Source organism: Ursus arctos, unplaced genomic scaffold, assembly GCF_023065955.2.
Source record: "Ursus arctos isolate Adak ecotype North America unplaced genomic scaffold, UrsArc2.0 scaffold_4, whole genome shotgun sequence".
NCBI classification, from domain to species: Eukaryota; Metazoa; Chordata; class Mammalia; order Carnivora; family Ursidae; genus Ursus; species Ursus arctos.
Window position 1 is genome coordinate 39,479,238 of NW_026623056.1, and position 12,222 is coordinate 39,491,459.

Here is a 12,222-nt window from a genome sequence, read left to right on the forward strand (position 1 = left end):
TGGTTCATCTGTTGTAACAAATGTGCTGCTCTGGTACAGCATGTTGGTGATGGGGGGAGGCTGTACTTGTGGGGGGAAGGGAGTATATGGGAAGTCTCTGTACTTTCTACTCAGATGGAAAAAGGACCAGTTGGTGGAGGCAATGATACACTTCCTGATTCCCTTCAGAACTGAAAGACTTATTTCTCCAGATGTTTTTCAGCCTACCACTCTCACCTAGACATCTTGATTTAGAAATCATCCAGGAAAGGTTTTTTCTAATTTAAAAACAACAGAAATTATTAGACATGGTTACTTTTAAAAAGGCAACTTCTATAAATCAAAAGCTACATTAAAATGTGAAAAGACAAAAACAGACCATTTGCCTAAAATATAACAGGCAAGGTGGCAAGAGTTTAATATAGTCAATATATGCATTATCAAATTTAAAAAATAGTACAAAAGCCATTGATTCCAATATCTTGATAAGCAGTTAATTGCACATGAGTGACAACTCACAAATGATAAAACACCCCAAAATCTGTTCATCTTCATCAAATATGAATACCCAGAATAAATTAAATGTACTTTTTAAAATATGATGATCGTAACAAGACATTTCTAATGGTAAGGGTGCAGTTAACCTATATCTGGGTAATCTCATAACTTATCTCTAGGAAGGTATGTTGGTCTTTGAAGTTATGTAGCAGTAGATATAAAGAATACTAAAAATGTTTGTATCTTCAACCCAGTAATTCCACTTCGGGGAAATCATCCAAAATGCAGCAGAGCAAAAGTGTTCATCTTTATTTGAAAAATTGTAAAAACCTAAATATCCTATAATAGGAAAATGGCTAAATAGTCCTATAAGATGGCATATTATTCAGCTATTTAAATATATGCTACTAGAGTGGTTTTTTGTGGGTTTTTTTTTTTTTTTCCTGAATCATTTGGAGAAATGCCTATGATAAGGGCAGGAAGAGCAATCTTGCCAGGCAACTGAGCAGACAGCTAAAAATCTGCATAAAGATCGGGAGAAAGTGCCCCCCTGGGCTTTCTGAGTTTCCTTTCAAACCATTATGTTGGACAACTTAGAGTTACAGTTGCACCTTGCACAACATGGATTTGAAACGTGGGGGTTTTTTTCAATAAATATATTGGAAAATGTTTTGGGAGATTTGTGACAATTTGAAAAAACTCACAGATGAACCCCATAGCCTAGGACTATCGAAAAAATTAGGAAAAAGGTATGTCATGAATGCATAACTGCTAGTCTAGTTTTTTATTTATAAGATATACACAAATCTATTATATAAAGTTAAAATTTATCAAAATTCACAAACACTTATCAGGCTGGGCCTGGCAGCATGCACAGTTGAGAGAAATGTAAACATAAAGACATAGTATTAAACTGTAACTGAATAAAATATACTGTAGTACATACTGTAATGCTGTAATAATTTCGTAGCCACCTTCTGTTGCTCTTGCAGTGAGCCTGAGTGTTGGGAGTATCCACTTAAAATGCCCTGTGAGGCTAGTCATCTCTGTGTGAACAGTTCCTCTCTCCAGCAAATTAACATTGCAGTAAGAAGTGGTCTCTCCTGGCTCTCACTATAATAGTTAAGTTTTGGGAACGTCAAAGTTATATTCAACTTTTCGGCTGTGTGGGAGGTTGAAACCCCCAACCCCTATGTTGTTCAAGGGTCAACCATATAGTTATTTGGGTTTATTAACACCGACTCTAATCAATATTAAAGGGATAAACAACCAAAAGGTAGTCAGTTACCATTGCCAGATGCTAAAATATGAATACTGCACTTTCACACCAGTTGGTGAATGGCACCTAGCTTACTGCCCTGAGCCCTCAGGTACTTCCTGCTTCTTCCCTGACTTCCTGCGACCCTTCCTCGGGACCTCTCATGTTGGATCTCCTAATTATTGAGCACCTAAAATGACTGGCACAGTTGGGGCCTCCACAAAGCTGTTCCAGCTCTGTGGCCAGCATTTGATCTGACTGGGACCATACTGGTTATGAAGTCTACATATATTTCATTTCAGGACAAACTTCTCCTGAATTTATTTCTTTGGACTTAACTCCAAAATAAAGCTAACTTCATTGTGTTTTGCTTCAAATTACTGTTTACTTCATCTGCATTTTTTCCCTCAAAAAGCCATATAAGCAAGGAGAGGACTCTGCCACTAAGACAAATGTGAGTATGTGCAGTGCAGTGCTGAGAAAGCTTTTCACTTTTTTTTGAGTCTGATTCCCACAATACTCCTAGCTACTTTCACTGTTACAGTTAAAAGAACTTGAACTTCCCACATTTCTGTCTCTTTTCTATGCCTGTGTTTTTACTATTTTCTCCATCGATTTGGCTGATCTTTACAGTTCCTCCCAAATTGACTAACTTAATCCTGCTATTTTTACTAACTAGCTTTCATGCCTTCCTCCCTTCTACAGAATAGATCCCCCCTATGAAGAATACTACCGCCTGAACAAGGGGTAAAGGAAAGCAAAATAAGAAGCGTATTCCATATTGTCATAACTATGCAAAACTAATGTGTCAGACTGGCTTCTCCAAATGCAGGCTCCAAAACAGGATGGAAAGTGTAAAGATTAGATTAGAAGAGAAGCCTGTGAGAAAAAGTGGGGAGGTATGAGAGAAAAATGGGGGGGGATGGGAGAAAGACCACAAAGTAAGCTTGATCCCTAGTTATGGGGAGAGGGAAGTAGGTCGGGTGGAAGCATCCTAGACTACTGTGTACTCTAAGGAAGTTTTGGCAAGGCTGTAGGGGAGTCCTTAAGCCAAAATCTGTCATTAGAGGAGTCCTGTTTCTCAGAAATGGACCTGCCTTGGTATTTCCATTGTCTTCAGTCACTGGCTGAAAAACATGGCCTCGTGGCACAAATGGGGTGATGGATTTTGGCATGCAGATCCTGGGCTCCTGGTCTATTTCACTGCTTGTAGTTGGAAATCTAGAAAGTATGCCACCCTTCTTTTCCAGGAACCCACCCAAATTCCTCCTGGAAGAACAAGTTAATGGCTTCAGACTCTAATTTGGCTGAGATCTGAAGCTGCAGGCACATCAAATCATATACACATCCACAAAAGTAAAAGATAAAACAATTTGCAAAGCTGTGATGCATCCTCAAGTTGTTTTCATGAGGAAGCAATGAGATAAATATACACAATGGCACCAAAATAGACTACAAATAAGTACTCTAAGCATACACAAATATAGTACACACAGGTGCATAGGATATAAGGGAAGTCAACTTTCTCTCTCTGTCCAGGCTGCAAAAATACCAATAAACAAGACATAGGAACACTATAGTTTTGGGTCTGAGTGGGAGGAAAGAAAGGAAAATGCGTTTGTCAGGATCCTAGTTTTGTGCCAGCACTGTGGTATGTGGTTTCATGATGCTAACTTCAAATATATGGTACTATTTAAGCTACTTATTGATACTCATAACAACCTTTCAGGTAGGTGTTATTATTCCTGCTTTACAGACTAACAAGATTCAAGGAGGTTTTAGATTCAAAACTGAATAACTTGTCTAAGGTCACGCATCTAGATCCAGAATGCATTCCCAGTCTGCCAGTAGGGAAGTAAGGGGAGAAGGGCATTCTTGGGCATTCTCTGTACATACGTTTTTATTTATTTTTCCCCCAAAGCATCTTCAGTCTTCTAAGTTTTGCAGCTGAGGGTATTTTATATTGTGTTTTTGGCTCAACCCTATCCACCTCACAGTGTGGGACCAATCTTCTCACTGAAGGGACACTATAAGGAGCAAAGGGGAAGGGCTCAAAATCAAGTTGGTCTCTTTCCCTATCTTGGGGTGTGAGGCCAATGACTGATCCTCTTCTGTGTTCCAGTTTCAGGGAGTGGTCCCTGCCTTGGTTACCTGTCCAGTCCTCTAGTCCTACTGTGACAGCACCACTGCTTTGACCCCTTCCAGTCTTTGGGATGCTTAGAGTGCTTTCCCAGTGTGGGCCCTTCTTTACATCTCCTGCCCTCCGACTTCCAATTTTTTTCTGCGCTTTACTTCTGAGGGCACCTTGCATGGCTGATCCATCCTTGTGAATTTAGGGGGAATTCAGACCATCTTTAATCTCTACACTTCTTTGCTAATCAAAGCTTTGTTACCACACTTATTCAGAGTCTCAATCTCCATGCAACAATGACTCCCATTAGCAAATAAACATATTCAAATTGTTCTGCCATCATTATTTCTTGGCTTATGAACATAGGGCTTCCTGGTATCCATCTTGTCCAAATTAAAGACCATCTTTGGTTCAGGAATAATTATAGATGCAATTTACTGATCACTTTGCATACATTATCTCAGTTCACCAACATAACAGATAGATGTGTTCTACAGAACAGGAAATTGAGATGTGGAATAGATTTGATTCTCTGGAAGCAGACATTGAGATAGATTAGCAGTCAGCACCTGCGAAAGTAAGGGGCCAGAAGCACGATTTGGGGCAGAGGAAGAAGTCAAACTCTGACATAACCTTGGCTGACAGCCTGGAGCTCTGGGTCAAGTATTGCCCATCAGCATCCCATGGGAGCCCCAAATGGCCAGCCTTTTTTACATTTTCCTTGCTCCATCACTGAATGCAGGCTCTCATGGAAAATCATGACCTTGGACAAGGTGAGTCTCAACCTGGCAGTCACTAAAGAAGTTTACACCTGGAAGCTGTCTGCCAACTGCATTCCCCACAGCCAAAAGCAAATATGTCCTTGAAGGGGCACCCAAGTGGTACATCTCTGTGTCTACTACAGACTAAGAATCCATGAATTTATTAAAGAGTCTACAGCTAATAAGCGGCAAAGATTTGGTACCAAGTCTTTTGTGACTCAAAATCCGTGTCTCCCACCAATTCATGCTTGTTTTCCAAATATCCTTTCAAATCAGCTATCAGAATCCCTTTGGGAGATTCCCGTGAGGATCTCCTTCAATGGACATAGATAGGATCCGGAATCCCACCCAGTGTATAAAAAGTGCCGAGACTGATTCTACAGTGCAAGCATATTTGGAAACTATTGCTATCAAGAACATTGATGAGGAGAAGACGCCAAGCAGAACAGAAAAAGTTTTAAATGCTGGACTACATTTGTGGCAGAAGCTATGCAGTGTTTTTTGGGGTGCAAAAAGTTTTTAAACCAAGATTCCCTCTGGGCTGATGTTGTCTGATATCGGTGGTAAGCTCTCTCTAGGGTCCTGCATCTGTTTTGTGTTTGCTGTTTCTCTGACCCCCCCCCCCGACATAAAAATATTGGAGAAAGTACAGCTGCTTCATGATTCATGAAAGCAACTGAATCTGTAAGTGAACTGAAGAATTTGCCCTGTATGTAGCTCCTAAGATGTTTGGAAATGAATTTCAAGAGGCCCAATTCTACTTGGCTTTTTGTCTTTCACAATAAAATTGGAGATAGATTCATGTTTTTAAAATTGTTCCTAGAACACAAAGCACTTTTTTAAATGTAGTAAATTCTTTAAAACTGTAGTAAATTCTTTAAATTTGCACATTTAAATAAAAAGTACAATTTTTCAATCAAACAGTACATGATTATAATGGGACAAGGGTCAGAATAGAAACGTAATTGCTAGATGAGGTAGAAATTTAAAGGAAAATTGACTTGTAGCTGAGCTAACAAACTTTGGAGCCAGGCTTCTTTCATTTTTTTTTTTTTTTAATTTTTATTAGAATGAAGACAGGAGACAGATTCTGAGGGAGGGTTCTGTCTACAGCGGGCTTCTCAGGACTCCAGCTGTGGAGGAATAGAGCCAGTCATGCTGATGAAAGTAACAAAATAGATATCTTAAAAAATACACTAGATGTTACATAAGGGTTTTTTCCCCAAATTTTATCTTATTAGCATGGGGTTTTTTATATGAAAAAAAATCCTTAAAATAGTAGATCAAAAAGGTTTTATGCTGAGATAAACAAAGTATATAACTTGTCTCTGGTTTGGGACAATATCCTGAGATCCTTGGCTACGGTTTATGACTTTTGACTTCTGGGACCAGTTTAAATGGACAATGAGCCTTGCCTCAGCTGCCACAGGAAGTTTGCATTTCACCTTGAGCATGGGAAAGAAAGTTGTGTAAATGCTGGGTAAATATTTCACAGGATGTTTACTTGGTAAGTAATGAATGTTCTAAGATAGGTACAAGTTGCTCTGTGTTAAACTGTGGTGGTGGAAATACATGAATATTTCAGTTCCAACACTAAAGACAGATATAGTACTGGTTCACTGCGCTCTTTAAAATCATTCATCTTGGGGCTTCCAACCATCACACAATGTCTGTTTAAATTAATAAATACAATGATAACTATTTTTTTAAACTTACGTACTTAAAACCATTGAAGTTTGACCTTGGAGAAAATCACCAGCCTCCAGGAGAAAGACACAAAATCAGCCTCTGTCAATGACCACAGATGTCACAAATCTAGATTTCTCATTTGGAATCTCAAATGGGTGAATTTAATTAGCTCCTATAATTAGAAGCACAGGGGTGCCTGGGTGGCTCAGTCAGTTAAGCATCTGCCTTTGGCTCAGGTCATGATCCTGGAGTCCCGGGATTGAACCCCAGACTGGGCTTCCTGCTCAGTGGGGAGTCTGCTTCTTCATCTGCCCCTCACCCCACTCATGCTCTCTCTCTCTCCCTCTCTTACTCTCTCTCAAATAAATACAATCTTAAATATATATACACACACACATATGTATATATGTATGTATAATTAGAAGCACAGCTAATTATTACAAGTAGCCTTGGAGAAAACAGTCCCATCTTGACCCTGAGCTATCTGATCTTGAACTTTTCCATTTCTCCCTTTTATTGCTTCTCTTCTATTTCATCCAGACAATAACCACATGAAGAATGTTGAAAATGAAAGTTTCCTTTAATTGGTATTCAAGATGTTAGTTCGGAACTTTATTATTTAGAGAGAGCACATGTAGCTAATATTAACAATGATCTTGTTCCATTGATATTTATCTACAGATTAAAGACACCTGCCCTTCCCTCATCTGTTGAGGAAGTGCTTCCTGTCACTCATATTCTCCATAACCTCAGATAAATCACTGGTATAATCACAATAAGCATTCTCATCTTGCCATGACATGATGTTTAGGAAGAAAAATCTAAAACCTTTTACATAAAAGAAGTTTCATAATCTCAAGCTATGAAAAGGGGGAAAAGGCATACTTACCATAGGTACTTTTTAGCATGAATTCCCTGACCTTAATTTGATTAAAATCTCAACCTAAAGATTGTGACAATATAGATTTCTTTAGAGTTTGATTTTTCATGTCAGTCACCTTGAATGAGAAAAACCTCAATGTGGGGCAAAAAGGGTGGTAAAGCGGAAGGAGAAGTTAAGGACTGAGCCGCTTTGCAGATCAGTGTTTGAAAGTGAACAGCCGATTTGACAAGAAGCAAAAACCACAGAATAGAGTACCATATCGTCTTTCTGTTCACGTTGTTTCACAAACGATTCAGGCTCTTCCTACTGTCTTCTGCCACCTCCTTGCTCTTCTCTATTTATTTCACAGATGTCTCTGAGGTAGATAACCAAGTCCAATCCTGAAGAATTCAAGGGAGGAAGAGAAGTCTACTTGTGAAGTTTTTCTGTCCCTGATATGCACCGGAGATGAAGACATCCCCCGGCATGCTTGGAATTGGGAAATTGTGTTGGGTGCTCTTCCTAACCCCACATCTGGTCATCTGGAGTATCAACGGTAAGGCACCTATGTAGATAATCTCTTGTTTTATTTCCCAGGGGGGTGGTGGCGGGAATGCTTTCACTTGCGGTGTTAGTAGGATGTGTTTTTTTATGTCAAGTGGATAATGGTGGATGAAACCATGTATTGAGATTTCTACAACTCACTGAGCACGTTCTAGAACATCAACCAAACAAGAACATGGGTTTCAAGTCATGGCTTGGCTGATTTTCTTAAAAACGTGTTCTGATGGTAAGAGAATTAGGTGGATGTTATAAATAAAGTACAAATTTATCACTACTACTAGCAAAAATGCTCTGGATGCCATCCTGACAATTGAATAGATTGTCTTTTCGAAACAGAGGCAAGCAGAGTGCGGTAGTGTCTCAGCTGGATGAATGTTGGATAACTGGGGTTGTACCTGACTCTGTGGTTACTCTTGAGTAATGTCACTAAGCAGAGCTGCCCTATTTGCCTCAGTGGGGTGTGTGCCTGGAGAATACCGAATGAGAAAATGCTCAGAAATCGAGGATCAGGGGCGCCTGGGTGGCACAGCGGTTAATCGTCTGCCTTCGGCTCAGGGCGTGATCCCGGCGTTACGGGATCGAGTCCCACGTCAGGCTGTTCCGCTATGAGCCTGCTTCTTCCTCTCCCACTCCCCCTGCTTGTGTTCCCTCTCTCGCTGGCTGTCTCTCTCTGTCAAATAAATAAATAAAATCTTTAAAAAAAAAAAAAAGAAATCGAGGATCGAAGCATTCTGTCATTGTTCCTATTAGGCTAAGAGAGAACGCTTCCTACCTGGGTGTCAGGTGGCATTGAAAACAGCTTGAGGTCTGCACAGATGATGTGTGGCCACCTCTGCAAAGATTTTATGGGGGCAAGAAACCAATTTCTTCCTTCCAGTGAGTTCATTTGCTCCCTTACATGGACACAGGGGCCCATATATTGGAAAGACTGTAAACAGCTAACAGAAGTTTCTGATTTTCTCAGGTCTGATTTCGAATCTCCTGCCTGGTTATCCCCACAAACACACATACTCTTACTGGTTTGTGTGCTATGGTTTTAAATCAGAAAATATGCTGACTGGAATACTCCATAATGTCATCTTAAATTCTGGAACTGCTTGGTTTGGAATTTGTCTTCATGATACTAGGATGGCACACAACCAAGTACAGAATAAAAATTCCCAGGCACCTAAGCATTTTTATATGTGCAAGTAATTTGGTACTACGTTGATAAGGAGCTTAGACGGCTATCTGGGTGTTTCATTTTCCATCAGATGCCTAAAATCACACAACTATAATTGGAGTCATATATTAAATAGAATTCTTACCAATTTGAAGAGCATATAAACTACCCTCTGTGAAATGGAGAAAAAGAATGTTCAGTGCTGGGGCGCCTGGGTGGCTCAGTCGGTTAAGCATCTGCCTTCGGCTCAGGTCATGCTTCCAGGGTCCTGGGATGGAGCCCCTTGTTGGGCTCCCTGCTCAGCGGGGAGTCTGCTTCTCCTTCTCCTTCTGCCCCTTCTCCTGCTTGTGCTTTCGTGCTCTCTCTCTCTGTCAGTCAAATGAATAAATAAAATCTTAAAAAAAAAAAAAAAAGAATGTTCAATACTATATCACACTGGGAGTTAGGTACATCTTCTATTCCCCTCCCGATGTGTTTACAAAGCTAGACTGGGGGAGGGAAGTTAGGATTGGGTTTGTTTACTGTCTCTGCCACTTACTGTGTGACCTTGGTCAAGTTTCTTATCCTCTCTTATCCTTAGTCTCCTCATTTGTAAGATAGAGATAATAATTGTACCTAAAATATGGGCCTATTGTGAAAACTATAAATGCAATAATATGGGTGAAGTGCCTGGTATAACAAGTGTACATAATAAAAGCTGATAAATGTTAATGGTGTTTTTGCTAATATTATTTTCACCAAGCAGCCCCCACAAAATTCAGTTAAATGGGAAATAAGTGTTAATATTATCGTTTAAAATGGTTGAGCTTTTAAAGCTAAAAAAAAAAATGAACTAATAAAATACACTGCACAATGTATTTGACCCCAACTATAGAGAATCAAATTATTTGGAAAATGAAATGGAAAGCCTCAGACAAAGTGCCAACCAGGTCTATTGTAAAGTTGATAGATTGAAGCATTACTTGCATTAAATTAAGATACAGGTTGAGATAAATGTTTGGTGAGAGTTTTTCTGCCATACAGAGCTGATGGCTCCATACCTTAAAACCACATTAATTTTAACCTATTTATCTTGGGGATTTCCTGTGATTTACTTAATTACTGAATTCTTTACACTGGCACAGTTTCAAAATGCTTAAATTTTTATTTTTTTAATCTATAATTTAATTTTTCTTTTATTTTTATGGATTTCTTTCCCTCCACTTAAAAGCAATGTGAGATCTGTGTGTCTCTTCCCAGAAATGAGGTGCCTCTATCATAAGGTTGGAAAAAATGTTATATTCTCTATAAACTTATTTAAGGTCCTTGTTTATAATAAAGTTATGCTTGCTTGCTTTTTGTGTTTCTCAAAAAAAATTAGAGGGAACTCTGCCCCTTGGTATCTGGCTATGATTTCGATTCCTGTCCTAATGAAAGGAATAAAGGTGTCAGCACCTTCGTTTTGCACACAGATGGGCAGATTATACTGGGAAGAACTAGGCTACAAGTGGAGATGCATCACCAGGGACCAGCTCCCAGCTGTGAGGGTTTGGACCACTTGTTCAGTTGAGGATCAAACAAGGATTACGTCTCTAAGCAGGCCAGAGTACTGCAGTTAATGTCTGGCTACCACTTGGCACTATATATGATCTGAAATTAAGGCAGTAACAAATCTTTGCTGCTTATTGTGATTAAAAAAAAAAAAATCCTAGTCTGGTCTAGTACTAGTGGCTCCTTAGGGTTTGCCTCCATCAAGAACATGTTAGTTAGGTCCAGTTCTCCATTTGGCTCTTGTCTGTGTCATCTTTCTCCTTCATTGTGATAGTTCAGTATGGTCCCTGGATCCATACCCCGCATGCCACTCAGATTGTCCCTTTACTGGGAATTGGCCATATCACCGGGTCAGAGCCGAAACAGGGCAGAAAGTGCTCTGTGCCTATCATTTTTTTGAAGTTCCTGTTTGATAACACAGTGTCTTTATCAGGCTTAATGCTATGGCTCTAGCTATTTGTTCCTATTGAAATGTGTACCTGGTATGCTGGAGGTAGAACTCATTCTTCTGCCAAATGCGTGTGTATTGTTACTGTAAAAATGCCTGCCACAAAATATGATTACCTTTTGCGTAAATGTCTAGGAAAATATTCTGCAGCTAAAGGACTTCTTGGATTAAGGCATGGAAAGATTAACCCGTGTGCTGATAAGAGCCTTGAACAGACTTTCCTAATCCTGAGAAGCTCTTTAATTGTTGCTTCCTCTGTCCCACTAGCAAAATTTCTTCTATTGTAGTGCTGAAGTCAATGCTGGTTATCTTGCTTTGCTGGGGCTTTCCTACTTAATTTTCATTTTTTGTGAGTTTCATCTTTACTTACGAGTTCCAGATTGTTGAAGGAAAAATGTTCACAGGCATTCATAATCAGGTTGCCAAATTAAATCAATCTTTTGCTGTGTTTCTTGGAAAGGCAGTGGCAGAGTGGTTAGGATCAGGGACTCTAGAGCCAGACCACCTGGATTACTGTCCCATCTCTGCCATCTACTGTGACTGTAACCTCTCTGGTTTTGTTTCCTCATCTAAACAATGGGAGGCAATATTGACACTGATCTTATAGGGTTGCTATATTAAGTGAATTAATTCTATACAACACTTAGAACACATTAATTTTAAACATTATATCTTGAGGATTTCCTGTGATTTACTTGATGCATCATTAAGTGCTGTGTAACTTTAGCTAATAATGTTTTTTTTTTTCTTTTAGTCCAAAATTTAATTAGCTTGATAGTTCCTCTCAAGTAGGATTGGGAGGCCATCTCTCGTTTGGGGTTGAGAAAAGTTGTCTATCAATAACTCTTGATATCATTATCTACAACCATCCACATTTACCAAGAAATAACAAGGCTTTGGTCATCATGTGACGTCAGTGACATTGCCTTTGTGAGCTGTTCTGTCGTATGCACTTTGCTTCACTTTTCTGATAGTCTCCAATCCCTTATCTCAAAATAAGCTCAATATTACCCACCTGTTGTTTCATGGTCATGGCCTCTGATTTACATGCTTATCTCTACAGAAGCAATTACCGTGTGCCTGTGCTGCATTTGCAGGGGTATCATTCTCGAATGCTCAGAATCTAAATTTGTCTAATTTGAGGTTCGCTTTGAACAGAGTCCAGGAGAGTGTTGAAACGGCCATCTGGGCCAGTCATAGGGAAACCCCAGGTTTAGCTGGTAGAGCTAACTTCTCCTTTTCTCCTTCCTGTTAGCCATATTTATCTTGTGAACACAACCTTGAACTTAACATATGTTATAAGCAGCTCATTGTCCAGAAATGGCTATAAGGCAGGCTGG

General features: G+C 39.5%; 1 protein-coding gene across 4 annotated transcripts in view; it reads left to right on the top strand.

The window, feature by feature from the left end:
* Nucleotides 1–12,222, top strand: part of BTLA (B and T lymphocyte associated) — a 61,569-nt gene that overhangs the window by 22,238 nt on the left and 27,109 nt on the right. For all 4 annotated transcript variants that reach the window (XM_057306565.1, XM_057306567.1, XM_057306566.1 and 1 more), the window contains one exon: nt 7,549–7,734. In XM_057306565.1, the coding sequence (XP_057162548.1) occupies nt 7,647–7,734 (88 nt within the window). In that variant the 5' untranslated portion in view covers nt 7,549–7,646. The remainder of the gene's footprint in view (nt 1–7,548; nt 7,735–12,222) is intronic.